General features: G+C 42.6%; 1 protein-coding gene across 1 annotated transcript; it reads right to left on the minus strand.

Annotated features, from left to right (window-relative positions):
• Positions 1-1410: 1410 nt before the first annotated feature.
• RPA2 (replication protein A2) lies at positions 1411-17930 on the minus strand. Its single transcript, XM_032863905.1, has 9 exons — positions 17668-17930; positions 17320-17426; positions 13991-14092; positions 13747-13860; positions 9127-9201; positions 8349-8465; positions 3957-4064; positions 3667-3761; positions 1411-2019 (listed from the first exon to the last, which is right to left on the minus strand). Exons 1-9 carry the CDS (start codon positions 17675-17677, stop codon positions 1935-1937), a joined length of 813 nt encoding a protein of 270 aa, XP_032719796.1. The 5' UTR covers positions 17678-17930; the 3' UTR covers positions 1411-1934.
• Positions 17931-27768: the final 9838 nt, after the last annotated feature.

Here is a 27768-nt window from a genome sequence, read left to right on the forward strand (position 1 = left end):
CAAGTAGGCAGAGAAGCAGGCAGAGAGAGAGGAGGAAGCAGGCTCCCCGCTGAGCAGAGAGCCAGATGTGGGGCTCCATCCCAGGACCCTGGGATCATGACCTAAGCCGAAGGCAGAGGCTTTAACCCACTGAGCCACCCAGGCGCCCCAAATATATGATTTTTTAACCTGTTTTTAGCCAGTGCCCTTTCTCTCAGAAAATAATCAAGAGTGGACAGACTTGCAGATAAACATCCTGGTTGACTGACTTCTAAACAACCATCTAGCTCCCTAGATAGGAACTATTCTGTACGTACAGAAACAAAACCAGACTTGTTCACTTTTAGAAACCAGAGGGTGGGGCATTTTCCAAATGGCTGCTGGTAGGTTTCATTCTGAAACACAGTTAAAGTGGTTATAGAATTTTTATTTGCATGTTACACCTCATTAACTTACCTCACAATCAGTTCTTTTATTCAAAACGTAGCTTACGTTCTGGAGTTGTCAAAAACATCTTCGAGGTAGTTTGCTCTCCCGTAAGAAACAGAACTGATTAAGCTGGCCAAAGCCTGTAGGCCTTTAAATGGTCTCATCTTTGATTTTTTGAATAAAGATTTTATTTATTTGAGAGAGAGAATGCACACGTGAGCACAGGGAGGGGCGGAGGGAGAAAGGAGAGGGACAGGCAGGTTCCCTGCTGAGCAGGACGCCCAACTTGGGGCTTGATCCCAGGACCCTGGGATCATAACCTGAATAGAAGCCAGGTGCTTAACCACCTGAGCCACACAGGCGCACTTAGTCTCATTTTGAGGTCAAATGGTATATTACCAATTCAGTTACGTGACCACATATTGCTAGAGTCAAGATTAAGGTCCACTTTATAACCTCTACCAATGGCAATGCTAGATGCTTTGCAAACATTATTTTACTCAATTTTCCCAACTATGAGGAAATGATACAGCTGTCTTCATAAATAAGGAAATGGGAGGCCCTCAGAACTGACGGAGCCTGCGCAAGATCCTAACTAAAAGGGGAAAGCCAGGATTTCAAACCCAAATCAAGCTATGCTACACACGTTAGATAAAGTAGTAATTATACCACCCTAGGAAGAAAAATAACATCTTCACAAATTCTACAACGGAGCTTTTATTATTAAACATACTGATGTACTTATTTGGTACAAAATCGAGCAAAAGTCTTTCTCCCCTCTACCCTCACGAGGCCATCACAGAACTTCGTGTTCATAAAAACACACTTTTGGAAGCAGTCATGACAGGTAAAGGAAAGTGCAATTCTGAAAATAACACCATATAACCAACCAAAGGGTGGGAACAAAACCAGGCAGAGGTTAGTGGGTTTCTCGGCTAGCTCCCTGCTGAAGGCCCCAGGCCTGCTCATCTTCTCTCCACAGGGAACATTACAGGATCCTGCGTATCCTGTAAGTAGTACCACCCAACTCCCTTGGTAGCATGTTTCTTCCACTTCCATCTGTGCTGATGTTGTAAACAGCTGATCTCTAACTTCTTTCATTTTTAAAAGATTTTATCTACTTATCTCAAAGGGAGAGAGAGCATAAGCAGGCGTAGGGGCAGAGGGAGAAGCAGACCCCTGCCTGACTTGGGGCTTGATCCCAGGACCCTGGGCTCATGACCCGAGCTGAAGGCAGACGCTTAACAGACTGAGCCACCCAGGTGCCCCGATCTGTAACTTCTTTAAGAAAGTCCACCCAGGTTTACATTCTTATCAACTGTCCAAAACTGAGCTTCAAGAAACAAAAATAACCACAAACAAAAAGCCAGAAGAGTAGCAAGTTTCAAAAGGATGCTAAGTGAGACCCTTTCTAGATGAAACCTACTCCCTAGAAGCCAACTGGCCAAACAAATGCACAGTGGGAGAAAACATACTATGAGAACAAGTCCAGCTGGAAAATGCCCCGGGAACTCAATTAGATCCAGTTAGTCTGCATCTGTGGATTTAAAATGATCATCGTCCACAGTGGAATAGATGTGTCCCTCGTTGCTGAGAAAATCCACAGCTTGCCTAGAAAGAAACAAAGGGGGGAAAAGGCTCATTTTCAAACTGACAAAGAAGAAAGGAAACTGACTTCTGGATATGGGCAACCACAGATTTTGCTCACTTCCCGCTTTCTACCTTAGCTAAGAAGTCACAGCCATTTTGCTCAGAGGGCTCTTCCAGGAAGAGGCAGTAAAACTGCAAAAGTGAGATCATGCGCGGAGACACTGATTATTAGAGCTGCCTTGGACCCTCCTCCCAGACTGTGTAAAGGCAAGAAAATAGAGCCAAACTCAAATGCCAGGCTAAGCAAATGAAAACGATAATCTAAAAATGCAGTCCTGGGCGCCTGGGTGGCTCAGTGAGTTAAGCCTCTGCCTTTGGCTCAGGTCATGATCTCAGGGTCCTGGGATCGAGTCCCACACTGGGCTCTCTGCTTCGCTGGGAGCCTGCTTCCCCCTCTCTCTCTGCCTGCCTCTCTGCCTACTTCTGATCTCTCTCTGTCAAATAAATAAATAAAATCTTAAAAAAAAAATAAAATAAAAAAAAAAATAAAAATGCAGCCAACTTGCACATGAAACTCGTAACATAAACAGCTATTTTTCAAAGTTCCTTCTCCCTACCCACCCACCAACCCTCTGGGAAGCAAAGTTGCAGGACATTAAGAAAGGTCTTTTCCAGAAATGGGAGGTCGCCTTCAAACCCTTCGAGACCCTCAAGATCAGTGTAACATATTTAATAATGTTTGCTAACAGTAACTATTTTCTAACTACTACTAAAATGTTTACTAACAGTAATAGAGCAACTACTATGTGACAGTGGTTTTTTTTTTTTTAAGATTTTATTTATTTATTTGACACAGATGGAGAGAGATCACAAGTAGGCAGAGAGACAGGCAGAGAGAGAGGAGGAAGCAGGCTCCCCGCCGAGCAGAGAGCCCGACTCGGGGCTCAATCCCAGGACCCTGGGATCATGACCTGAGCTGAAGGCAGAGGCTTTAACCCACTGAGCCACCCAGGCGCCCCTTTGTGACAGTGTTTCTGTACCTCTTCATCACTGGAACTCTGAGATAGGAATTAACTTTTTCATTTTATAAAACAGGAAATGAAATTACACCTAAGCCTTTCTTTTCTATGTAAACCTAGAATATCAACAGATTTACAGTAACAAGTAACTATCAAAGGCACCAAAATACTCAGCTTGTTTGATTGGTTCATTGGAATCAGGAAGCAGCTTGTCTAACATGGAATCAGAGGATGCTTGAAGGACCAATCGTTTCAGGTCCAGAGGGCCAAATGCACATCTCCACAGTGGAAACAGTAACACCAATGGGCCCATACGTCTGAGGACCAGGAGCTAAGGCTCTTACTCCTCCAAATGGAATTCCACAAGAGGTCAAATTTTATCCGGTCAATTTTGCTCAAAATTATATCCCCTGCACATAATGGGAATCATTATTTGTTAAATAACAAGTGAATCGGTGATGTGATGGGTAGCGTCACCTTTATGAGTCCTTTTTCTATCTTTCCATGACGGAACAACTCCCCTTCTGTCAAAAAGATGGCAGCTGACAGTTTTATTTTTATGTGTAATAACTTCTCATTACGAGGAAACCCTGGTGAGGTAAAATGGGTACAATTCTGGAGCCCTAGCTGATGGGAACCAAATACTCACTTTATTGAGGCTACAGTCATGTGTTGGAGCTGGTTCTTGAGATCCTGAAAGTTCAGTCCTTCAGGTCTTGGACAAGCCTTAATCAAATTCAGCACCTGAAGATTCAAAGGAGAAAGATTTTAGCAACTACTCTAAATCAACTCCCTTATGTAAACCCGAGTCCTTTGATAAGAAAGAAATGAGTCAGGTCCTTAGACAGCCTTAGACTCATCAAGGATGAGTCTAACATCCTTAGTAACAAATTTAAGACGGTCTGTGTCTTGGGATTTCTGGAGACACTCAGTGTTTACCTGGTTTTGGGCCACAGTGAGGCCATTTGCTGGTATGGAGCTATTCCCACCGAAGATCCCTGTTTCACCCATTCCTGGATTGCTGATAGGTGCTCTTCCTGCTGGGGGCTGCATTAAGAAAGAAGTTCACAGCATTAGAAAATTTACCAATTTAAATACAGTCCTTGTATTGTGTTATAGCATGTTAGTAAGCAGCTCACAAAAATAATTTAAGCGGTTTTCCCAAAAACAATTGCTTACACTGGAAGGAACAACTATCATCATTAAAGAGTCTTTCCAAGGAAGATAAAGTGATTCTCTGAAGCACATAATATCATCCAGAAAGGTACCTCCTAGATCCTTCTTGTTTTTGTGCTGTTGAGGGGAACCAGAGGAAAAATAGCACCGAGAAGAAAATTACCTGGAGATCTACTATAATGGTATATATCCTTGGTGCTTTATTATTCAAACATACACTTGGCTCACTCATTTATTTATTTGGGGGAATTCCTACCATGCTCCTGATTTTATTATTATTAAAAAAAATTTTATTATTGAAGTATAATTGACACACGATGTTATATATGTTAGTTTCAGGTGTACAACATAGTGATTTGACAATTCTATAAATTACCAGATGCTCACCATGGTAAGGGTTCACCCATTTACTCACACCCCCGCCCCCCAATTCAAGCATTTACTGTCACCTAGGCATGAAGCATGACAAAAGGAAAAAAAAAAAACCCAGTTCCCATCACTCTCTGTTCTTCTTTTTAATAACAACAGATTATAATCCCTGTCTCCATTTTCTTTCTTCTTAGTCACTCCCCAGCCCACTGTATTTGCACTCTTCCTGAATATACCTTGGAAACGGTTCTCACCGAAGTTACCAATGACTTTTCAACCAATATACCCAACAGTCCCTTTCGGTCCTAACACTACCTCTCAGAAAGACACGCTGACCATACTCCTCTTGAAATGTACCCACCTCTCCCTAGGTTTCTTGATGGCAAGTTCTTCTGGTTCTCCACTTACTTCTCAAATTATCTTCTCAGCATCCCTCACCAGCCTTTCTCTCTACCTATCCCCCAAAAGGCTGACAGATCCCCCAGGATTCCACCCCAGACCTTCTCCCGGGCCACAAATTCTTGTTCCCAGCCATGGACTGGATACACCACCTCGTGCTCTCACACACTCCAGAGTAAGATTATGACCCTCCCTAAACCTGCTTGCCCTGCTCTATCCCACCTCAGCGAGTAAAGCGAACCCAATCCTGTAGACTTCAGTCCTGGGCCCATTCTCTCACTTCCCAGTCTGTCACCACAGCCTATCACACAAGTTCAGGGTAGCTCAAGTCCATCCTCGTCAGCCTGGCCTCCCGATGGCATCTCAGCCACTAGTCTCTCCTACTCTAGTCAACTCCTGTTTTTGCGTCAGATGACAACTTCAGGTAACAGTAACAGCTTCAGATCATGTCCCTCCTGTGTCGGAGAGCTTTCAGGTGGCTCCCCCTGTCTGTGAAAATAATATACACCTAGACAGTCAAGACCCATCACAGATGTCAAGATCTCTACTTTATTCTTGACTGTTCCTTCCCGACACACTTTACTCCCCAGCTGCACCTGGACTTCTTGCCAGCTACAAACATGCCTCTGCCCCGAACATGTTGTTCCCTGTCTGGAATGCTCCGCCCCTCACCTGCCGGGCAAACACTGACTTCCCATCTGGCACAGCCCAACTTAATCGCTACTGCCTTTGCAAAGCTTTCCAACATGCCCCAAGCCGAGTCAGCCAAGTTCTTCCTCCTCGGCTCTCAAACATTTGGCCCATTCCCTCTCACAGCAGCCAGCACACTGCTCGCCTGGCACTTTCTGCCACAAGCCCCTCCATTTTTACAGTGCCTGGTGCAACCTGTGCTCAATATTTTATCCACTGAACTGAATAAATAAGGATGATAGAACGTCAAATGTAACTACCCAAAACATATATAAAAGCACTGCAGAAACTTGTTAGGAGAAATCCCACCGAGTGAGGAGACGCAGTCATTCAATAAATGCTCATTAAATGCCTATTGCTTTGAGGTAATAAATAAAAACCAGTCATGGTCTCTTGTTTTCAAGCTAGATACCTTCACGCTGCCTGCTGGTAAAACAGAAGTCTTACATCTTATGATCCAGTAATACTGAACTGAAGGCTAGTTCTTACCCAAATACTCTGCTGAAAGGGCCTCGGGTCCTGCTTCAGGTAACCCCACACCTCACGTATCTTTCAGGACTTGGTTTAGGCATCACCTCCTCCAAGGGGTCTTTCTTGATGTCCAGGTCAGGTGAGAAACCCTTTGCTGTGGTTCCACGGTACCCTGTGCTTGCCACTTATCCTGCCTTCACTGCTGAGGCGATCTGAATCTCCACTGCTCAAATACGAACTCTTTGCAGGAAAGAGTGTTTTATTTACTCCTCAGTGTAACTGTCTTTGTGCCTGGTTTCCACTTCCTCATCATCCATTCTCACTTTATAAATCACTTTTATGAAATATGTGATCCATACATGTATATGTCATTAAGTATGGCAATAAAATAAACACTCTAAACTTTCTACCTAGTTCTGTTCTTTTTCTTTTCTTTTTTAAAGATTATTTATTTACTTATTTGACAGAGAGTGTCACAGTGAGAGAGGGAACGCAAGCAGGAGTGGGAGAGGGAGAAGCAGGCTTCCCACTAAGCAGAGAGGCGACGTGGGGCTCTATCCCAGGACCCCAGGATCATGACCTGAGCCAAAGGCGGACGCTTAACAACTGAGCCACACAGGCGCCCCAAATTCTGTTCTTTTTAACCCACTTCCCACATCCTCTACCGAAGCCTCCCTTGTGAAGATCCAGGTTTCCAAATCCAGTGGCAGACGTCTCTCATTACCTGCCTTGACTTCAAGGCCGCATTCTACAGTTGATCACGACCCCCTCCTTCCTAAAATAGTCTTTTCAGAATATTCTACAGAATGACATTTCCTGGTTTCCTCCTGCCTAACTGGCAATTTTTACTTCCACTGGCTTCTGTTCTACTCTAGACTTCTAAAGGTTAGTGTGTCCCAGAGCTCAGGTCTTTGACCTCTTAATTCCCAGTCATCTCATCTCATCCGAGGCTTTAAATACCACCTACAGGATGACTCCCGAATTTCCACCTTTAGCCCCGACCTCTCCCTTGGATCCCCCTCTACATATTCAACCATCCATTCTGTTCTCCACTTGGGTATCTACCTGGCACCTCACACTTGGCAAGTCCCAACAGAACTCTGGATTTTACCCTCCAGATGTGTTAGCTTCACTTAGTTGCTCAAGCCCCAAAGTCATTTTTGAATCCTTCCTCTTTATATCCTATATGTAACCCACGGAGAAGTCCTGTCGGCTCTACCTTCAAATTACATCTGCCAACCACTCCTTACACCCGCTGCTGCTACCATTCCCAGATTAATTCTGTGGTTATTCCTGGTACCTCATCATCTACGCTCCATACAGCAGCCCAGCCCAAGTGAATTTTTTAAATATCAGACCATGTCACTCCCTTGTTGAAACCTTCTAAGAGCCTAGAATAATGATTGGTACACATCAGGCTCAATAAATATTTCTCAAAGGAACGAATAAATGAATGGATTTCTCTGTATCCCCAGTGCTTACCAAAATGGCACAGAACAGGATGCAATAGCATCCTTAGTGGCTCATGGGTTTTCTACACTTTCCTACTCTGTAACCAATAATCCTTCACCTGGGCACCAGAATCATCTAAGGACCTTTTTTGCCTTTTTTTAAAAGTGGGCTCCACATCCAACATGGGGCTTGAATTCACAATCTGGAGATCAAGAGTGACGTGCTCTACCATATCAACTGAGCCAGCCAGGCACCCCAATCTAAGGACATTCTAACATAAGAATAAACCTTCCGTGTGGCCCTAGAGGGACTGGTCAAAAGGAATTTACACGGTAGAAAATAATGTTGAAAATTTTCAATATGAAGCAGGAAAGATAACTTCAGGGACAAAATAATGGTGCATAATTTTTCCTATTTAGCCAACAGGTTAGAAGAAAAGCAGTAAAATGCTGTCCATGTTGGGATATTTCTCTGAATACAATCCTGGAGCCAAGCACTCAGCCTACAGTTAGTTATGTGTATACACGTGAAGGCTGTCTTAGGCTTCGGCCTTCCAAGTCAGTGGGGTTAGAGGAACTTGGAATTCTGAGAGAAAAAGGAGTGCTTCCTTTGGAATAAAATAACATGGCAAAGCTCATGAAGAAAATGCTCTGAGGACTGAGTGAGGACTTTCTTCTGGCTCAACCTTCAAAACAAGAAAATCGAAGCCAGAGCACAGAAGCTGTCTATGTTTTTCCAGAGAAGAGAAAAAATTCTGAGAGTAAAGTTGCTCACCTGGCTGTTAGCTTTGCTTAGGATCATGTGTGCATTGACAACTTCCAGAATGTGGGTGGTGAACTCATTCATATCCTCCAGAGGCATGATCTTAAAGGCTACAAGGCTTTTTTTGTTCTAATAAAATAAAGGGGAAAACGTGAATAAAGGACAAGCACATTCAAATCAACCTTAGGTCAAAACACTATGGCACTTGTCTTGGTTATGATATTCTGCCAATATGGAAAAAACGTGTTATATACTTAAAATTTTTAACTTAAGATTAATCCTAATATAGTCATTAATGGGAGGAAAAAAACAAAACCAGCTCAGAGTTGTTCAAAAACTTGCCCAAGGTTACACAACCAAGCAGAGTAGTCTCCTGACTCCAAATCCGGTGTCCTCCCTTTTACCCCTTAGTGGATGCCGTGGATGGCAATTATAGGCAGGGATCCTGTTCTTTCTCTACCATTCTATTAGGGGTGTGTGTGTGTGTGTGTGTGTGTGTTTAAAGATTTTATTTTTAAGTGATTTTTCCACTGAACGTGGGGCTTGAACTCAACATGGAAATCAAGAGTTGCATGCTCTTCTGACTGAGTCAGAACTAACAGAACTCTGTTAGTTTTATATTAAGTTAAAAAACCTGTTATTTCTCTTTGAAGAGAATAATGAAGTAATTTCAATCTAATTCCCATTTAACAGAAAGACTTGGTTCACTCTTAAGTATCCTAAACTCAGGCATGAGTCCAGAAACTGCTTCATGCAAATATAACTTAACTATCATTTTTTCTTACTTCACCTGAAAAGATCTCAGATGGCCAGCCACTTTCACATATGTCTCTGGAGGAACCACTGTGTTTTCACTGCTGGCATCCTGAAAGAAAAAAACATATCACATGAAGGTTTTAGGGATGTTGGTAAGACTTTAAAACTGCTAAAAAAACAAAATAACCTGCTAAATTATGTACAGAAAGAGAGCATTATAAAGTAAGAGTGCTAACGGATCCTCAAGTGGCACTAACTAGTTTGCCTACCTTTTAGAATTTACCTTTTTAGAAAAATCAGGCATTCGAATAAAAAGACCTCTAATAATAATTGCCAGTTCCAAAGCTCTATGTCACATACATCATCAAAAAAGCAAACAAGTGGGCGCATGGGTGGCTCAGACAGTTAAGCATCTACCTTTGGCTTGGGTCATGATCCCAGGGTTCTGGGATCGAGTCCATATCTGGCTCCCTGCTTGGCGGGAGTCTGGTTCTCCCCGTCCCTCTGCCTGCTGCTCCCTCTTGCTTATGCGTTCTCTCCCTCTGACAAATAAATAAACCCCCCCGCCAAAAAAGCAAACAAGTATGCACTCTTATTCACTGCTGTTGGGCACAAAATTTTCCAGTGGATCTACTTATCAGCACAGCAATTCAACATTTAGGATTTTAAGGAAATAATTAAGAACTTGCATTAGGATTTAGATGTATTTATTTATTTATTTTTAAAGATTTTATTTGTTAGAGAGAGGGAGTGCACACACCGAAGCAAGGGGAGGGGCAGAGGGCAAAGCAGGCTCCCCGCTGCACAGGGATCCCAATGCAGGGCTCAATCCTAGGACCCTGAGATCATGACCTGCCTTCGGGCAGATGCTTAACCGACTGAGCCACCCAGGTGCCCCAAGATTTACCTTTAAATGCAGCTCTTGATCTGAGGGTCTTGAGTTTGAGCCCCACAGTGGGTGTAGAGATTACTTAATAAAATTTTTTAAAAATTTTAGCCTTGTGAATATTCATATGGCATAGTCTAAAATACTAAAAAACTGAAAACAACCTAAATAACCAACAAGTCATGCATTCATACAATGGGATACTTCACACCATTGCAATTCATAATGTAGATTTCTATTTATTGTCAGAGTTGTGGTGCCACGTGGGAAAAAAAGCTGATTTCCCTTGTGGAGGAAAAGACACACCAGAATGTTAACAATGGTTAACTAGGATGATTATTGTTAATTTTAACATGTCTTTTTGAGTTTTCTAAAATATGTACATATGATTTATAACAAATATGTATTAACTAAGTCTTAAAGTTCTTTTCTGATCATAAAATGTTTAAGTATAGGGGCGCCTGGGTGGCTCAGTTGTTAAGCATCTGCCTTCAGCTCAGGTCATGATCTTGTGGTCCTGGGATTGAGCCCAGGGTTGGGCTCCCTGCTTAGCGGGGAGTCTGCCTCTCCCTTTGCCCCTCCCCTGCCATGCTCTCTTTCTCTCAAATAAATAAATAAAATCTTAAAAAAAAAAAAATTTAAGTATAAGGGTGCCTGGCTGGCTCAGTCGGTGGAGCATGCTGCTCTTGATCTCAGGGTTGTAAGTTCAAGCCCCATGTTGGGTGTAGAGATTACTTAAAAATAAAATCTTAAAGAAAAAAATATATGTTCATATATATATAAAATTATATATCATCTTATCCTTTATGTAAGACTGCATACATCTCTACGTACAGATATACAGACAGAAATGTATGAAAAGATATTTACAAAACCTGTTAGAGCAATTAATTGTCCTCTCTGGAATATGGGATTTCAGGTGACTTTTAAATGTTTTATAAGTAAGCATGGTACACTTTGTTTGCTCATATAGTATTAGGCATTACAGTATCTACCTCCCCACTTGATGTCAAGGATTGGGTCTTTCTCATTCTTTGTATACAAGGGACCAAGCACAGTCTGATTCAAAATTGGTACTCCAGTAATAATTATTGAATGAATTATTCCATATTTCTCCAAGAAGCAAAAATTAAAGAATGCAGAACTACCTAGTTATTTCTCCATAGACAACTTGTGCTTTTTAAGTGAAAATAGTATATAAAGTATTTATGATCTAAATTTTCTATAATGAATGTATTTTTAAAATATAAAAAACCAGGGTGCCTGGGTGGCACAGTGGGTTAAGCCTGCCTTTGGCTCAGGTCATGATCTCAGAGTCCTGGGATCGAACCCCACAACCGGCTCTCTGCTCAGTGGGGAGCCTGCTTCCCTCTCTCTCTCTCTCTGCCTGCCTCTCTGCCTACTTGTGATCTCTGTCAAATAAATATATAAAATATTAAAATATATATATAAAAAACCAAGAGGTCTTTTACCCAATTAAAAATAAAAAGGATAAAAAGTATAGATTTCCTTTTAGTTTATCTCCATGTTTACACAGATACTCACATAATGTTGCTTTACAAAAATGGGATCTTACCACGTATACCATCTTGTAATATGCTCTTTTGCTCTCAAGTTTATGGTAAACACTTCATGACAGTTACACATTTCTGTATCACCTATTATATATCATAAATATACCACGGTTTAGTAGGGCCCTATTGCTTGCATTTTGAAATTGTTTTTTAAAAATAATTATTGTTGGGGCGCCTGGGTGGCTCAGTGGGTTAAAGCCTCTGCCTTCGGCCCAGGTCATGATCTCAGGGTCCTGGGATCAAGCCCTGCATCGGGCTCCCTGCTCAGCGGCACGCCTGCTTCCCCCTCTCTCCCTGCCTCTCTGCCTACTTTTGATCTCTGTCAAATAAATAAATAAAATCTTAAAAAAAAATAAAAATAAAAAAATAAAAATAATTATTGTTTTTAAAAGATTTATTTGAGAGTTTGAGAGAGAGAGAGAAAGAACACAAACCAGGTGAGGGGCACAGGGAGAAGCACACTCCCCACAAGGAGCCTGATATGGGGCTTGATCTCGGCACTGCAGGACCATGACCTAAGCCAAAGGGAGACAATTAACCAACTGAGCCACCTGGGCGCCCCTGAAATTGTTTTTTTTAGGTTTTTTTTTTTTTTAAGATTTTAGTTATTTGACAGACAGAGATCACAAGTAGGCAGAGAGGCAGGCAGAGAGAGAGGAGGAAGCAGGCTCCCTGCTGAGCAGAGAGCCTGATGCAGGCCTTGATCCCAGGATGCTGGGATCATGACCTGAGCCGAAGGCAGAGGCTTTAACCCACTGAGCCACCCAGGCATCCTTTTTTTTTTAAAGGATTTATTTGAGAGAGAAAGTGCACTCAAGTGGGGGAAGGGCAAATGGAGAGGGTGAGGGAAGCAGACTCCCTGCTAAGTGCAGAGAACAACTCAGTGCTCAAACTCACAACCCTGAGATCAAGACCTAAGACTAAACCAAGAGTCTAACACTTAACCAACTGAGCCACCCAGGCACCCCTGAAACTGTTCTTAATTTTTCATTATTATAAACAATGCTATGGTCAACACTCTTACAACTGAATCTTTGCACACATCTTTTATTATTATTATTTTTTAAAGATTGTATTTATTTGCCAGAGAGCACAAGCAAGGGCAGCAGCAGGCAGAGGGAGAAGCAGGCTTCCCGCTGAGCAAGCAGCCCGATGTGGGACTCAATCCCAGGACCCTAAGATCATGACCGGAGCTGAAGGCAGATGCTTAACCAACTGAGCCACTTAGGTGTCCCTTTGCACACATCTTTAATTATATCCTTAACATAACCTCTGGCAGAGAAGAGCTAGATCAACATTCTTATGACGGATGATTTTGATCATTAGCTGATTTTTGAGGTAGCTTAATCAATTTATACTCAAACCATCAAGGTAGGATGGCATCCAATTCCCTTGACAAACATGACAAATCATTCAACAAATATTTAGTTAAGTCCCTGCTAAGTGCCAGAGGCACTGTGGTAGCTACTACCTTTTTTTTTTTTTTTAAAGAATATATATATACATTTTTAGATTCTATTTATTCACTTGACAGAGAGATAGAGAGCTCAAGTAGGCAGAGCGGCAGGCAGAGGGAAAGGGAGAAGCAGGCTCTCGGCTGAGCAGGGAGCCCAATGTGGAGCTCAATCCCAGAACCCTGGGATCATGACCTGAGCCGAAGGCAGACACTCAACCTACCAAGCTACCCAGGCGCCCCTAGCTACTACTCTTATCAGAAGTGGACACTGCCATTCTTTTTTTTTCCTATGCTAATTTAATAAATTAAAAATGGCAGGGTGCCTGGGTGGCTCAATCGGTTAAGTGTCTCACTCTTAATTTAGGCTCGGGTCATGATCGCAGGGTCGTGAGAGTGAGCCCTGCGTGGAGCCTGCTTAAGATTCTCGCTCTCCTTCTGCCTCTGTCCCACCACCCCTTCCTTCTCTAAACAAACAAAAACAAAACAAAACCCTGTTTTCACAGAGTTTACATTCTAGTGTGTCCTGTCACTTGCCTTTTAACTTTGCTTATATATAGTGAAGTTTGGAACATTTTAAAATTTTTATGAATTCAAATGTGTTAACCTTTCATTTTAGGGTTTCTGCTTTGGTGTCTTGCTTATAAATTATTCTTATACTAAGAAATTAAAAAGAGTAAAAAAGTCCAACATCTTGAGTCCCAAAGTGGCCCCACCCTAAATTCAAAAATAACTGCTTACGTCTGTGTCAACCCACTGGCGAACATCCATGGGCGCCGCTGTCATGTCATCTATTTTGTACACAATGTTGGTTGGGGCCTTCTCTGCATGTCTGATTATACCCACAATAGTGACCTAGATCAAAAGGAAAGAAAAGTTGGGTTTTCCTGGAAACTAAAACAACATTCATGTACTTTTTAAATGAGTAACTTTTATTTCATTCTTCACATGTGGAAGGGGCTCTTCCACAAACTGTTTTACTTACCTGTGAAATCTCAACATTCCCAATTTTGAACATTTCATCAACCAGAGTGGCAGAGAGCAGCTGAGATATGGTACAGGGTACAATGTGCTGGGCTCGGGCTCTCTGAAAAGAAGATGTATAAATTCAGTTAAGAAAATACCACCCACTGACACCTTTCATGTGCCAAGTACTTGACATACATCATTAACATTGAATCCTCAGAATGAATCTTATCACTCTTGCTTCACAGAGATGGAAACCAAGATCATATAGCTAACAAATACCACACTTCAGAACTCAAACTGGGTGTCTGACTCCAAAGCTCTTGATCAATGGGTTAAGTTTGGTGGCACTATGGATTCACTAAAATGAGCAGGCCAGAGTGGGGACAACATAAGGAAGGATGACCTGCTTTCGGGACAAAACTTATACTCCAGTTTTAGGACAAAGGCAAGCTGGAGCTGGCTGTTTAGTTCACAAATGACAGGAGATGGTATTTGGAAAGGGTGTGAGAAATGGCCAGAGACAGAACTTTGGAGTTGCCCTATGTCCCATGATAAAATATAACAAAAGGTCGAGGTAGAGTTTTCTTAAGGACAGATGCTCTGACAATCAGATGGAAGTCCTGGGGAAAATGGGATAAGGGATTGACCATGCTGGACGTCCTAAAGGGAAAGGACACGATGCGTTGGGTAGATGATGTCTACCCAAGGACACTGAAATCCCATTCAAAAGCAGCCTAACAACAGTGTAAACTCTTACTGTCACCTACCATTGGCCAGGGCTGGTCTCATGGCATAAAGATGAGAAAAATGGAATAGGATTTGCCCTCAAGACACTCCTACCTAATGGAGGCACAAATGTAAATAACAAACCTGGTCTTGATACACTACAGAGTGAGACACACTACATAGGATCCCAGAAAAACGTACTGGCACTTTCAAAGGTAGCATTCAGGCTCTACCCTGAAGTGTGAAAACATCAACACTAAAAAAACAGTAAGGCACGGGCATTACAGGCTACGGGTAAATATGCACTCTCATAAACTCATTTAGGAAATAAGCACAAGGAAGAAAAGGCATGGTGGATTAAAGATTAGAGTTCTTGTCAAAAATCAACAACCAAACAGCTATTCTTCATGTAAGACGGAACAGACTCTTGGCACTCATGGATTCAGCAGCTGCAGCTTTGCCCTGAAGGTCCACGATACTTACAACATTTCCTTCTGCTGAAGTCCAATTCTGAATGGTGAGTGCTGCCAGGATGGTATAAAGTATGCCCATGCCAATGACCGGCGCACAGTCACAAAAGGCGGCAATTAAGCTGGAAGGTTTTTGTTTTTTTTTTTTTCTTTAAAGATTTTATTTATTTATTTGAGTAGGCAGAGAAGCAGGCAGAGAGAGAGAGAGAGGAGGAAGCAGGCTCCCCGCGGAGCAGAAAGCCCAATGCGGGACTCAATCCCAGGACCCTGAGATCACGACCCTAGCCGAAGGCAGAGGCTTTAACCCACTGAGCCACCCACACACCCCTAGGAAATCTTTTAGATAGCATATTTATCTAATTTACTATGGAAAAGGGACTAGATTTAAAAACAAAAAGATCTAGGTTGAGTCCCAGCTTATAACCATCATCACTCTCTGAAATGCTGTCTTAATACAGTGCCCAAGTTAGGGATCCTGAGGAAAACTCTACTGACTGGCATGAAGAAAACAGTTAAGCTTAGAAAAGATGAAAACCAATGATCTAGCTTTTGTTTTCTTCTTCACAACCTCAAGAAAGACAAAGAGTACTAGAGTCCTCCCTGGTCTTCCTGGGAAAAAAGAAAAACTGCAATAGAGAAGCTGCTTACCAGAGTTTGGATTTGCTCAGCATCCTGTGTGCACTGTCTAGTTCCACTTACTTATTAGCTATAGAAGCTTAGGCAGTCCCTTCACCTCCCAGACCCTCTGTTGTACAACGGAATAGTCAATAAATACATTATGGAATTATACGAAATAAATTGTATGAAAAATATAAAGCAATGTCCAAATGTATGGGAATTATCAATCAATTCTTTCCCACTGACACACACCCTTGAATTAACAGTTTAGGTAAAAGGGGCGCCTGGGTGGCTCAGTGGGTTAAGCCTCTGCCTTCAACTCAGGTCATGATCCCAGGGTCCTGGGATCGAGCCCCGTATCAGGCTCTCTGCTCAGCAGGGAGCCTGCTTTCTTCCCTTCCTCTCTCTCTGCCTGCCTCTCTGCCTACTTGTGATCTCTGTCTGTCAAATAAATAAATAAAATCTTTAAAAAAACAAAAAAACAACCAGTTTAGGTAAAAGCTTATCAACCTGTACAAAAAATACAGAACCTGCTAATACTGAAGCTTAACACTACATATGAATGACACCTAACGAGTAGCCAAATCAATCTGTATTTAAAAGATGAAATCAATAGCAGTTAAATGCAAACTCACCTCTGTAAGAGTGAATAACAAGTAACTTTCCTATACATTACATTACCTTATTTATCAATTCTCAGCACCACTGTGTGATATAAGTAGTACCAGTACCATTATCTGATGAGAAAAACTAAGGGCCACAAGGTTCAAGTCGCTGCACTAAAGATACTGCCACTTAAAAGCGGATTCCATACACTATCTATCCTGGTTCCAACACTCATGTTCTTTTTAACAAAAATATCTGGGACCGGGGGTGTCTGGCTGGCTCAGTCAGAAGAGCATATGACCTGATCTCGGGGTTCTGAGTCCAAGACTCACGTCGGGTGTAGAGATTACTTAAATACAAACTTAAAAAATAAAACCTGGGACCATTTATTGAAAGTGACTACAGGGCAGGCACTTTATATATACTATATATTAGAATATTCAGTCTCATAACTTTATAAGGTATGTATTAACAATCTCATTTGATTCCTGATGTTAAGAAATTTGTCCAACGAAACCCTATGTGTCAGAGTAATGGTAGAACACAGATATACCTGACTTCCAAGACCATGCTCTTCCCACCGCTTTTTATCACCTCATTACATTTAATTAAAAAAAAAAAAAGAATTTCGAATACATGAAGAATGCAAAATAGGCTAGTAACAAAAGCCGTTTTTCCACAAGACTGATTCATTAGCTACATAGGCAAATTTCAGAATAAAGCCAATTCAATGTTGGAAGTGAAAGTAGGAGAAATGTCCTTTTTTTAAACCTACAGCACTTAATTCTAAGATTCGGTAAGGCAGTAACTGGTAATTATCCAATCAGTTCATGTTTGACATCTTTCGCAGCATAAATTTTCTCTCGGGGACGAGTTAGGAACTTCAGAACAGAATGAAATAAAACGGAATACTCTTTCAACCTACTGATTTCTTTTCAGCCTGCGAAGGTGTCGGCGATCCGAAGCCCCCGGGGGACTGCGTGTAGCCGCCCGCTCCGCCGAAGGAGGAGCTGCTGTAGCTTTCAGATGCATCTGGTTTTAAACAACAGTATCAATGCCCGTGCCGCTTTCCAAGCCTCAGAACACCCCACAGGCCCCCTCAGACTTCACCCCACCGCCAACCACTCCCAGCATAGCCCTAATCTCCCTCACCACCTTAATTAACCCCGGCCCCCCACCCCCTCGCCACCCCGTCCCTCCCCCACTCGCACCGCCGCAAGCCTCTCCGACCCCTGCCCTCTTGCTAAATCCTCCTTGTGACTCTCATCCTTACTAAACCACATCTTGGTCCCGACTCCCTCAGGAAAGAAGTCCAGAAGACGCCTTTCTGGCGGGTTCGTCCAACTCCTCAGAACCCTGCTGCGGCCGCAGTGTTAAATCCACCTCCCGCTGGTGCCACAAACTCCTTCCCGCGAACAATGGAGCCAATCAGCGTCCAGAACGCTTCTTGCTTCAGCCAGTCAATGCTCAGGAACTTTACGCTTTTTCCTGTCTTCTCGGGCCCTGCTTGTGAAAACGCGCACTCCGCTTCCGATGGGGCTGGAAGCCTCCGCGGCCATTTTTCCTAAGGGCAAAACAAGAGGCGCAAGCGGAAGCACGGAGCGGCGAGAGGCTGATAGGGCCGTGTCTCAAGAAAACAGCCAATCAAAATGATAATTCCGAATCTCTGGCCGCATAATCCCACCCCCGTCAGTGAGCGACATCTTACATCACTTCCTTTGTTTGGCGTACCCCATTCCCGCCAAACTCTCGCCAATCAGACGACGCCTTAATCTACACAGCTGCAGCAGAATTCTTGCTTCGGTGACTCGGCTTCGCCGTCCGGTGCGGCGCTTTCGCACCCGGGGTGTCACCGTGCTGTTTTCAGGGCAGGTCGTGGGTTTGCTAGTTCCTTTCCAAAAAAAGCCCGGTTCTGTACTTGTGTCAGCATTCCCTTGTCCTGATTTTCCCCAGTAAGGCTGTGGAGGAAATACACCTTCCTCCCCAGAACGGCCTTTTAGAAGATCTGAGGATCGCATCCCGCCCCTGCCGCCTCCTCTGCCTGATTTAGTAGGGTTCCGCATGCCTGATTGTTTAAACTCTTCTTCGTGTAACATTGTTCTGTCCCTCCCGTAGAGAGGAGAACACGTCTGTCAGCTCCTTCCTCTAAATATCGCCAGATTGTTAGGCCCCCCTCACACCCCACTTATTTTGATTAAAAAAGTTTTTATTGCTGCCTCTTTTGTTCCAAGTTCTGTGCTGGCCACTGGGATTCAACGGTAAGACAGACAGATATGGTCCCTAGGCTCCTGGGCCGTTTTATTTTTCTAAAACAGCAGCTATTGGGGCGCCTGGGTGGTTCAATGAGTTAAAGCCTTTGCCTTCGGCTCAGGTCATGATCTCAGGGTCGTGGGATCGAGCCCCTCATCGGGCTTTCTGCTCGGCCGGGAGCCTGCTTCCTCCTCTCTCTCTGCCTGCCTCTCTGCCTACTTGTGATCTCTGTCAGATGAATAAATAAATAAAATCTTAAAAAAAAAAAAAAAACAAACCTTTAGCAACTCAGTCCTGTGAGGTCGGTGAATACTGTCCCTGCCCCGGTTTTACAAGGGAGCCACCCAAAGCAAAGAGAGGCTAAGTGATGGAGGTCTGCATTCAAGCCCAGGAAGTCTGATTTTATCCAATAGTGTAGACACTGTACCTTCTTGAACATCCCAGAACTGGGACACAAACTCAACTTGACAACTGGGGTCAGGTAGGAAAATTGCTAATGTAGTGGGCTGGATAATAAAGGGAAAATTTTTTTTTAACTTTTTTTTTTTCTCCACAGTGAGAAAAACAACTACACAAACATAATGGTAAATAGCAACTGACAACAAATATGGGTCCAGTGTTGTCACTGATACATGTTTAGCAGACCCCAGAAATTTTGATTATTGTGTAAAAATTTCTGAGTTTTAAATGTTTTTAAGTAAATTTTAAAATTTTAAAAACACCATGTGGGCCAGAGAAAAGGTATCTGTGGGTCAGATGCTGCATGTCTGCCGCCTCTTACCTGTGTAAATTCTGTAAGCCTCCAAGTCATCACTGAGAAATAAACAAGATATAGCCAAGGACAGAAACCTGAGGCATGTCATGAGTACATTGTTATATTAAGTGTAAGGTGACTGAAATTTACAGAGTCTTAACAAATAAGAGCATATTTATGATATATCGGATAAAATACTTGACATTAAGAGTATTCTGGGAAATTTAAGATGTGAATTCACTTGGGGTAATTGGGTTCATTTGGAGTTCAGTTAGATATAAATTCAGCTGAGAAAATCATACTCTTACAAATAAAGGAAATGGGGCGCCTGAGTGGCTCAGTAGGTTAAGCGCATTTGGCCCAGGTCATGATCTCAGGGTCCTGGGATTGAGGTCCTCCTGAGGAATCTCTGCTCAGCGGGGAGCCTACTTTTCCTTCTCCCTCTACCTGCTGATTCGCCTGCTTATGCTTTCTCTCTCAGTAAATAAATAAATAAAACTTTAATAAGTAAATTAAATAAAGGAAACTATGGCATGGCAGGTATACAGGAACCTGTAGCCCACATTGACCTCTCTTTTCCATAGGGATTTGTATCACTATGCCTGCATCAGCTCCTAGGGTGATCTTTTACTTATGATCACAGCTTCAGAGTCAAAGCTTCCTCTGCTTCCTGCTAAAGATCTCCCTGGGAGTTGACAAGGATGTGTAACAAGTATTTTCTTATACAGGCATGCCAAGGCTGAAGCTACCTCGTATCCAGGATGGGAGTGCTGGTAGCCCTATGTATCTGTTTGTTTGAGGTTTCAATAATAATAAAGTATTTTCAAAGAGTAAAAGAGAAAAGAAATACAAAAGAATATAAATGAAATCAAAGTGTCTTGACTAAAATATTACACAATGCAAAACATCAAAATAAGATTTTTTTCCACGTATTTTCAAGAGCTTGATGATCCAATATACTGAGCAGAGTTCTCAATCAGCACTAAAATAACAGGTATTTGCCTTTTGTGTGTGTGTGTGTGTGTGTGTGTGTGTGTGTGTTTGTTTTTCCGTAGCCCAGTGCTTATACTCTCTCTTTTTTAAAGTTCTGCAGATGAGTAGTGGTGAGGGTTGTACCACAAGGTGAATGTTGTTAATGCCACTGAACTGTACATTTTAAAATGGGTAAAATGGTAAATATTGTTATGTGTTTTTGACCACAAGTTAAAAAAAAAAGCCCCGCCCTGGTGTTTATTTATTTGGGGGGGGGGTGGCTAATCAGCTTTTATTTATTTAAAATTTTTAAAATTTAAATGAAATTTAATTAACATACGGTGTATTATTGTTTTAGAGGTAGAATCTAGTGATTCATCAGTTGCATACAACACCCAGTGCTCATTCTATTAAGTGCCCTCCTTAATGCTCATCACCCAGTGACCCTGTCTCTCCCATGCACCTCCCCTCCAGCAACCCTCTGTCTGTTTCCCATAGTTAAGAGTCTTTTGTGGTTTGTCTCCCTCTTTGTTTTTGTTTTATTTTATTTTTCCTTCCCTTCCTCTGTGTTCAAATTGTTCTCAAATTGCACATATGACTGAAATCATAGATATTTGGCCTTCTCTGACTGATTTATTTCATGCAGCATATCTTCTAGTTCCATCCACGTCATTGCAAATGGCAAGATTTTGTTCTTTTTGATCGCTGAGTAATATTCCATTGTATATAATACCACTTCCTTTTTAAAAAAAAGATTTTACTTATTTATTTGAGAAAGAGAGAGCACGAGAGGGGAGAAGGTCAGAGGGAGAAGTAGACTTCCCGTGGAGCTGGGAGCCCGTTGCAGGACTTGATCCTGGGACTCCGGGATCATGACCTGAGCCAAAGGCAGTCACTTAACTAACTGAGCCACACAGATGCCCTATAATACCACTTCTTCTTTATCCATTCATCTGTCGATGAACATGTGGGCTCTTTCCATAGTTTGGCTACTGTGGACATTGCTGCTATAAACATTGGGGTACAGGTGCCCCTTCAAATCCTTGTGATTGTGTCCTTTGGATAAATACCTAATAGTGCAATTGCTGGGTAGTAGGGTAGCCCTATTTTCAACTTTATGAGGAACCTCCATACTGTTTTCCAGAGTGGCTGCACCAGCTTGCATTCCCCCCAACAGTGTAAGAGGGTTTTCCTTTCTCTGCATCATCACCAACATCTGTCATTTCCTAAGTTGTTAATTTTAGCCATTCTGACTGGTGTAAGGTGCTATCTCATTGTGGTTTTGATTTGTATCTCCTTGAAGCCGACCACTCTGGTGTTTACTGAGCATGTACCACATGCCATGTACATGTATTACCTCTGTTAAATGCTTAATATGCATTATCTTCTTGTTTTTTTTTTAATGAAGTTTTACTTATTTAGGTAATCTCTGCACTCCATGTGGGTTCAAACTCATGACCTTCAGATCAAGAGTCACATGCTCTTCCAGCTGAGCCAACCAGGTGTCCCTCTCTTGATGTTTTTGACTTTCTATTTCAACCTCTAACATCATTTTGCCTCCACTTTATAAGTGTACATATTTTAATCAGAACTGTCCCAACAATGATGAATTTTCATTTAGACTTAAATTCCTGTTCAGTTTTCTCTACGGCGAGATTTACCCATTTCTAATTTTTTCCATTTCTAATTTTACTAAAATCATTTTTGTGTGAGTCAATTCTTTCCTGGACAAATTTTATAAGGAGTGTTTAATTCATCATTCAAATTTGATCCATACCAAATGTTACTAATTTTTCAGATCTGCTACTTTAGTTTATGGGTACTCATTATTTCTATTAAGTACAGTTTGATTCAGGGCACTTTTTGAAGTTTTCAATGTTATATACAACATGTGATTCTCTTTCTTTTGCTTTTCGTTTGTTTGGTTTTTTGGTCTAAGATAATTTTACTGGGTAGAGTAGCCATTTTCAGTTTTCTTTTTTTCTTTTTTAGGATTTTATTTCTGTATTAGACAGAGTTCACAAGTAGGCGGAGAGGCAGGCAGAGAGGAGGAAGCACACTCCCCACTGAGTAGAGAGCTTGATGTGGGGCTCGATCCCAGATCCCAGGACCCCAGGACCATGAGCTGAGCCAAAGGCAGAGGCATTAACCCACTGAGCCACCCAGGCATCCTTGTAAGACTGTTTTTATTCCTCTCTGGGCTTTCAAAAATGTCATCAGACTGAAAAAAAAAAAAAAGAAATGTCATCTTAGTCCAGTGGAAGTGGAAGTTATTGGATCTGGGTCCTTCATCAGTCCATTCTGGTCAGGACTCAAGACTTGATTGTGCGGTCCAAGGGGACTGTCAGCAGGCCACATACAAACTTCTTTTTGTTGTGTCTTTAAGACTTTGGATGGAAGTCATACTTTAAGAGAGGTTTGAGTGTTTTGCAACCTGATGTTTTCCTCAAAATCATCGGCTTTCAGCCTCACTTGGGCACCATTATACAACTCATTGTCTTGTTTGATAACACTGATGAGGACTTTCGGGTTTTTGAAAGTTCATATATTCCCATCAATACGTTATTTTGTTATATTCATAGGTCCACTTGAAGGCTTCACTTCCTAGAAGAGGAATGAATTGAATTCTGTGGGGTTAGCAGGACGAGATGATGGTTGGCTAATTGGTTCTTTCAGTCCTCACCAACTTAGTGATTTTGCCCAAGGTTCCCTTTGTCTGAATGATTTGACTCCTCACTGTCCTGTGAATTGCTTCCTTATCCATGTGGGAACAAGTACACATGTATACTTTATAAATAGGCATCTAGCTAATAAAGAAGTAAAGTATCCATATAGGTTAACATTACTTATTTAGATTAAAAAGTTATGGGGCGCTTGGCTGGCTCAGGTGGTAGGTAGAGCATGTGGCCCTTGATCTCAGGGTTTTGAGTTCAGGCCTCAGGTTTGGTGTTGAGCTTACTTAAAAGAGGGGGGAAAAAAGTAAAAAGTTAAACATATCCTATAATAGTCACCATTCTTGTGCATTTCAACCAGTTTTTGTGCTCTTTTTCTTTTTTTTTAAGATTTTATTTATTTATTTGACAGATAGAGATCACAAGTAGGCAGAAAGGCAGGCAGAGATAGAGAGAGGAGGAAGCAGGCTCCCTGCTGAGCAGAGAGCCCAATGTGGGGCTTGATCCCAGGACTCAGAGGCTTTAACCCACTGAGCCACACAGGCACGCCTTGTGCTCTTTTTCTATCTGGAACTTTCCTGTTGGGGTTGTCATCATGAACTTATGGCCTTTCACAGATTCAACTTGTCCAGTAACTTTGACAGCAACAGTAATAAAATAATCATCATGTTGCTATGGATGCTGCAGTTGTCACATCTTGGCCAGTGAAAGGCTGGTCCCTCTGTCCTGCCAGTGCTGCTAATGTTATTTATAGCCTTCTGGCTTTCTGGCAACAGGAGAGCATGTTCTAATGCTATGCAGCCTGATTCTTTTTCTTTCTCCAAGCTAAGGACCTAGCTTGGAGAAAGGACCCACCCTCCTCTGGGTGGAGAATAGCACCCCTGAGGCTTTTGAGTGTTGTCTGTGGGTAGGGTCTGGGCACCCGGGCTGCTGTTCCTGGAGCCCTCTTAGTAATCACTCAGCAATGACAGTAGTTATCTTTTTAAAAGATTTTATTTATTTATTTGACAGAGAGAGAGATCACAAGTAAGCAGAGAGGCAGGCAGAGAGAGAGGGAAACAGGCTCCCTGCTGAGCAGAAAGCCCGATGCAGGGCTCAATCCCAGGACCCTGAGATCATGGCCTGAGCTAAAGGAAGTAGCTTAACCCACTAAGCCACCCAGGCGCCCCTTTTTAAAAGATTTTTATTTAAACATCTGAGAGAGAGAAATAGAGATCATGAGTGGTGGGGAAAGGCAAAAGGAGAGGGAGAAGCAGGATCCCGCTGAGCAGGGAGCCTGATGCAGGGCTCTATCCCAGAACCCCAAGATCATGACCTGAACTGAAGGCAGATGCTTAACCAACTGAGCCACTCAGGTGCCCCGACAATGGTTATTTTTTAAGGTTAGGAGTTTGCATTTATTTTTCCAATTTAACATAGAGTGCTACTGTACCCTATATTTGTTACACTGGCAGATAATTTGTGGATGGTTTTGTTTGTAGTATTCTTGGAGTGAGGGGCATCAGATTGGCAAAGACATAGAATCTGGGTGTGCCTCTGGGTCAAAAAGGCAGGATCAAAAGGTCCTGCTTTATTCACCTAATCTTCACAACAGCCAAATGATGTAACCACTCTTGGCATTTTCATTTTACAAACGAGGAAACCGAGCCTCCAGCCTTTCCCATACCACAGGCACATGTACAAACTTATGCTTGGATGGCACCCTGGATTGAATATACGAGGCTGGCAAGGGCCAAAGGTACAGGGTGATCCCTAGTCCCAGTTTGCCCAGGACTTCCCCAGTTCTAAAACCAAAAGTACCATGTCCTGGGACACCTTCTAGTCCCAGGCAAACCAAGATGGTTAGTCGTCCTTGCAGAGGAGCCTGGCCGGGGGTCTCTAGCTGCCCCACATCCAGTCTGCCTGGCTGGCCTATGGATGAATTCGACCTTGCTCTTGTAAACTTCTAGTGGTTCACTGCTGTGCCTGCCCGTTTCAGGTGAGACGGAACCATCAGCCTGAGGTCACAGAGCTAGTAAAGAGAGGAGCCAGGAATGAATCCAGCCACATGTGACTCCCAAGCCCAACTCTTAACCATAACACTTGTCCTTCTGTGTTTCCTTTGTGCCCATCCCGCCAGCCTAGTCAGTACTTAGTGCTTCATCCTCAAATACTCAATACTTTGAAACCAAAAGAAGTAAAAGGGGCTTCTATTACTTTTCTCAAAAATATTTGCAACTCTGAACAGTGCCTCAGGAAGAGGAAATGTGCCCAAGAAGACAGATGGTAAGAGAGGTACCAACAAAGGGGTCCACAGTGCCCCATCTGGATGTCCTGCTAAGAACCTGACTTTTCCCCCTTGGCCTTGGGGAGCCACTGAAGGTTTTGGAGCAGACGACTTACATGACCACTTCTAGGTTTTGAGATGATCTCACTGGCAGACTGGAGGCAGGGTGATCTGCTAGGAGGCTGGGAAAACTGCCAAGATAGCAATGCTGTGGGCCTGCACCAGGGCAGGGAGTGAGAAAGACAGGCAGAGTCAAGGCAGAAACCGTAGGAAAGGAAAGGGGGTAAGAGGCCTGCCATTTATTAGTTTGTTCTTCATTCATTCTTAATTACTCCACCATTCATTTACTCAACACGTGTTTTTTTAGTGCCTATTGAGTGCCAAGAGCTATGCTAGCCTTGTACTGATGCTAGTTTTGAATCTGGGTGACAAGGAGAAACAGGCAGGAATTCAGGAGCAGAAGCAAGCCTCTTCAGTGAAGATTTGGTCATGCTGAGTTTTTCAGGTCCGGCCAACTTCAGAATTTCTCTCTGGGATCTTTAAGAATCGACCATCACAAAAAGCTCAGCGTAGAGCAGACACAAATTATATGGCATACTTGGAGGCATCTCAGGGTTTGTCATGAGATATTCATTCTTTTGGGTCAGGCACTGCTGCTGCAAAGGGAAAATGGAAGGAGTTACTCTATGATCTTTTCATGTCCTTGCTCCAAACCTTCAGTGACCCCCCCCGCATGACCTACAGAAACAGTTTGAGGTCCTTTAGAATGGCACCCAACCTGGGCACCACCAGAGTTATAATTCCTCAGAAATCTGCATGAATTTTACTAAAGCCCATTTCTCTCAGTAAACTGTAAACTATTTTTTAAAAGATTTTTATTTATTTATTTGAGAGAGAGCACAAGGGAGGTGGTGGGAAGGGGCAGAGGGAGAGAGACAAGCAGACTCCCTGCTGAGCAGGGAGCCCGATGCAGGGCTTGATCCCAGGATCCTGGGATCATGACCTGAGCCAAAGGCAGATGCTTAACTGACTGAGCCACCCAGGTGCCCCAAACTGTAAACGGTTTTTGTCCATCATTGTATCACCAGCACTTGGTGCTCAATGAGTAGATGAAGGAATATGTTTGCTCCAGAGTAACTGGACTGTCAGAATTCATGGGTTCTATCATGGCCTCACTCTTTTTTTTTTTTTTATTTTAAAAGAAATATCATTTTATTACCTTACAGAGATACAGTAATAGTAATTCTTAATTCTAACAATGCATCTTTGATTTAATGAATAAAGAAGTTCATTTTTATTTTACTTATTATAATATATATATATATATTATTTAAATTCAATTAATTAACCTATAATGTATTGTTAGGTTCAGAGGTAACAGTGATTGATCAGTGGCATATAACACCCAGTGCTCATTACATCATGTCCCCTCCTCAATGTCGATCACCCAGTGACCCTATCCCCCCTCCCCCTCACCTCCAGCAACCCTCAGTTTGTTTCCTATGATTAAGAGTTTCTTATGGTTTGCCTCCCTTTCGGATTTTGTCTTGATTTTTTTTTCTCTCTTCCCCTATGATCCTCTGCTTTGTGTCTTAAATTCCACATATGATTGAGACCAAATGATAATTGTCTTTGTCTGATTGACTTACTTCGCCTAGCATAATACTCTCTAATTCCATCCACATCGTTGTAAATGGCAAGATTTCATTCTTTTTGATGACTGAGTAATATTCCATTGTACGTATATACCATATCTTCTTCATCCATTCATCTGTCAGTGGACATCTGGGCTCTTTCCATAGATTGGCTATGTGGACATTGCTGCTAGAAACATGGGGTGCAGGTGCCCCTTCAGTTCACTAGATTTGTATCTTTGGGGCAAATCCCTAATAATGCAATAGCTGGGTCGTAGGGTAGCTCTATTTTCAACTTTTTTGAGGAACCTCCATACTGTTTCCCAGCGTGGCTGCACCAGCTTGCATTCTCCCCAACAGTGTAAGAGGGTTCCCCTTTCTCCGCATCCTTGCCAACATCTGTCATTTCCTGAGTGGTTAATTTCTGATTGGTGTAAGGTGGTATCTCATTGTGGTTTTGATTTGTATTTTCCTCATGTCGAGTGATGTTAGCACTTTTTCATGTATCTGTTATCATGGCCTTACTCTTGACCTTCTTGAACTCTGTGGACTTGAACCCCAAGACAACCACAGCTACAGCCTGGCTTCCCAGAAACTCTGAGGCCTGGACAAAGGGCATCAGTCACCTGAGGGCCGCCCCTACACCCCCAAGGGATTTGCTCCCAGGCTGTTTGCCTTACAGGCACTACTGAGGTGAGATTTTTTTTTTTTTAATATACAGTGGATAAAGATTTTATTTATTCCACAGACAGATCACAAGTGAGACAGAGATCACAAGCAGGCAGAGAGGCAGGCAGAGAGAGAGGGGGAAGCAGACTCCCTGCCA

The sequence above is a fragment of the Lontra canadensis genome, unplaced genomic scaffold, assembly GCF_010015895.1.
Source record: "Lontra canadensis isolate GAN:19392208 unplaced genomic scaffold, GSC_riverotter_1.0 scaffold25, whole genome shotgun sequence".
Classification (NCBI taxonomy): Eukaryota; Metazoa; Chordata; class Mammalia; order Carnivora; family Mustelidae; genus Lontra; species Lontra canadensis.

Bases quoted from the DNA above. Each gene is read 5' to 3' on its own strand.
- RPA2 (XM_032863905.1), bottom strand. The intron at 14,093-17,319 runs GTAGGTTGAAAG...TCTTCTTTTCAG, and splicing joins CGCAGGCTGAAAAGAAATCA to AGAGCCCGAGCCCAGCACAT. The intron at 2,020-3,666 runs GTGAGTATTTGG...GTTTCTTTCTAG, and splicing joins ATGACTGTAGCCTCAATAAA to GCAAGCTGTGGATTTTCTCA.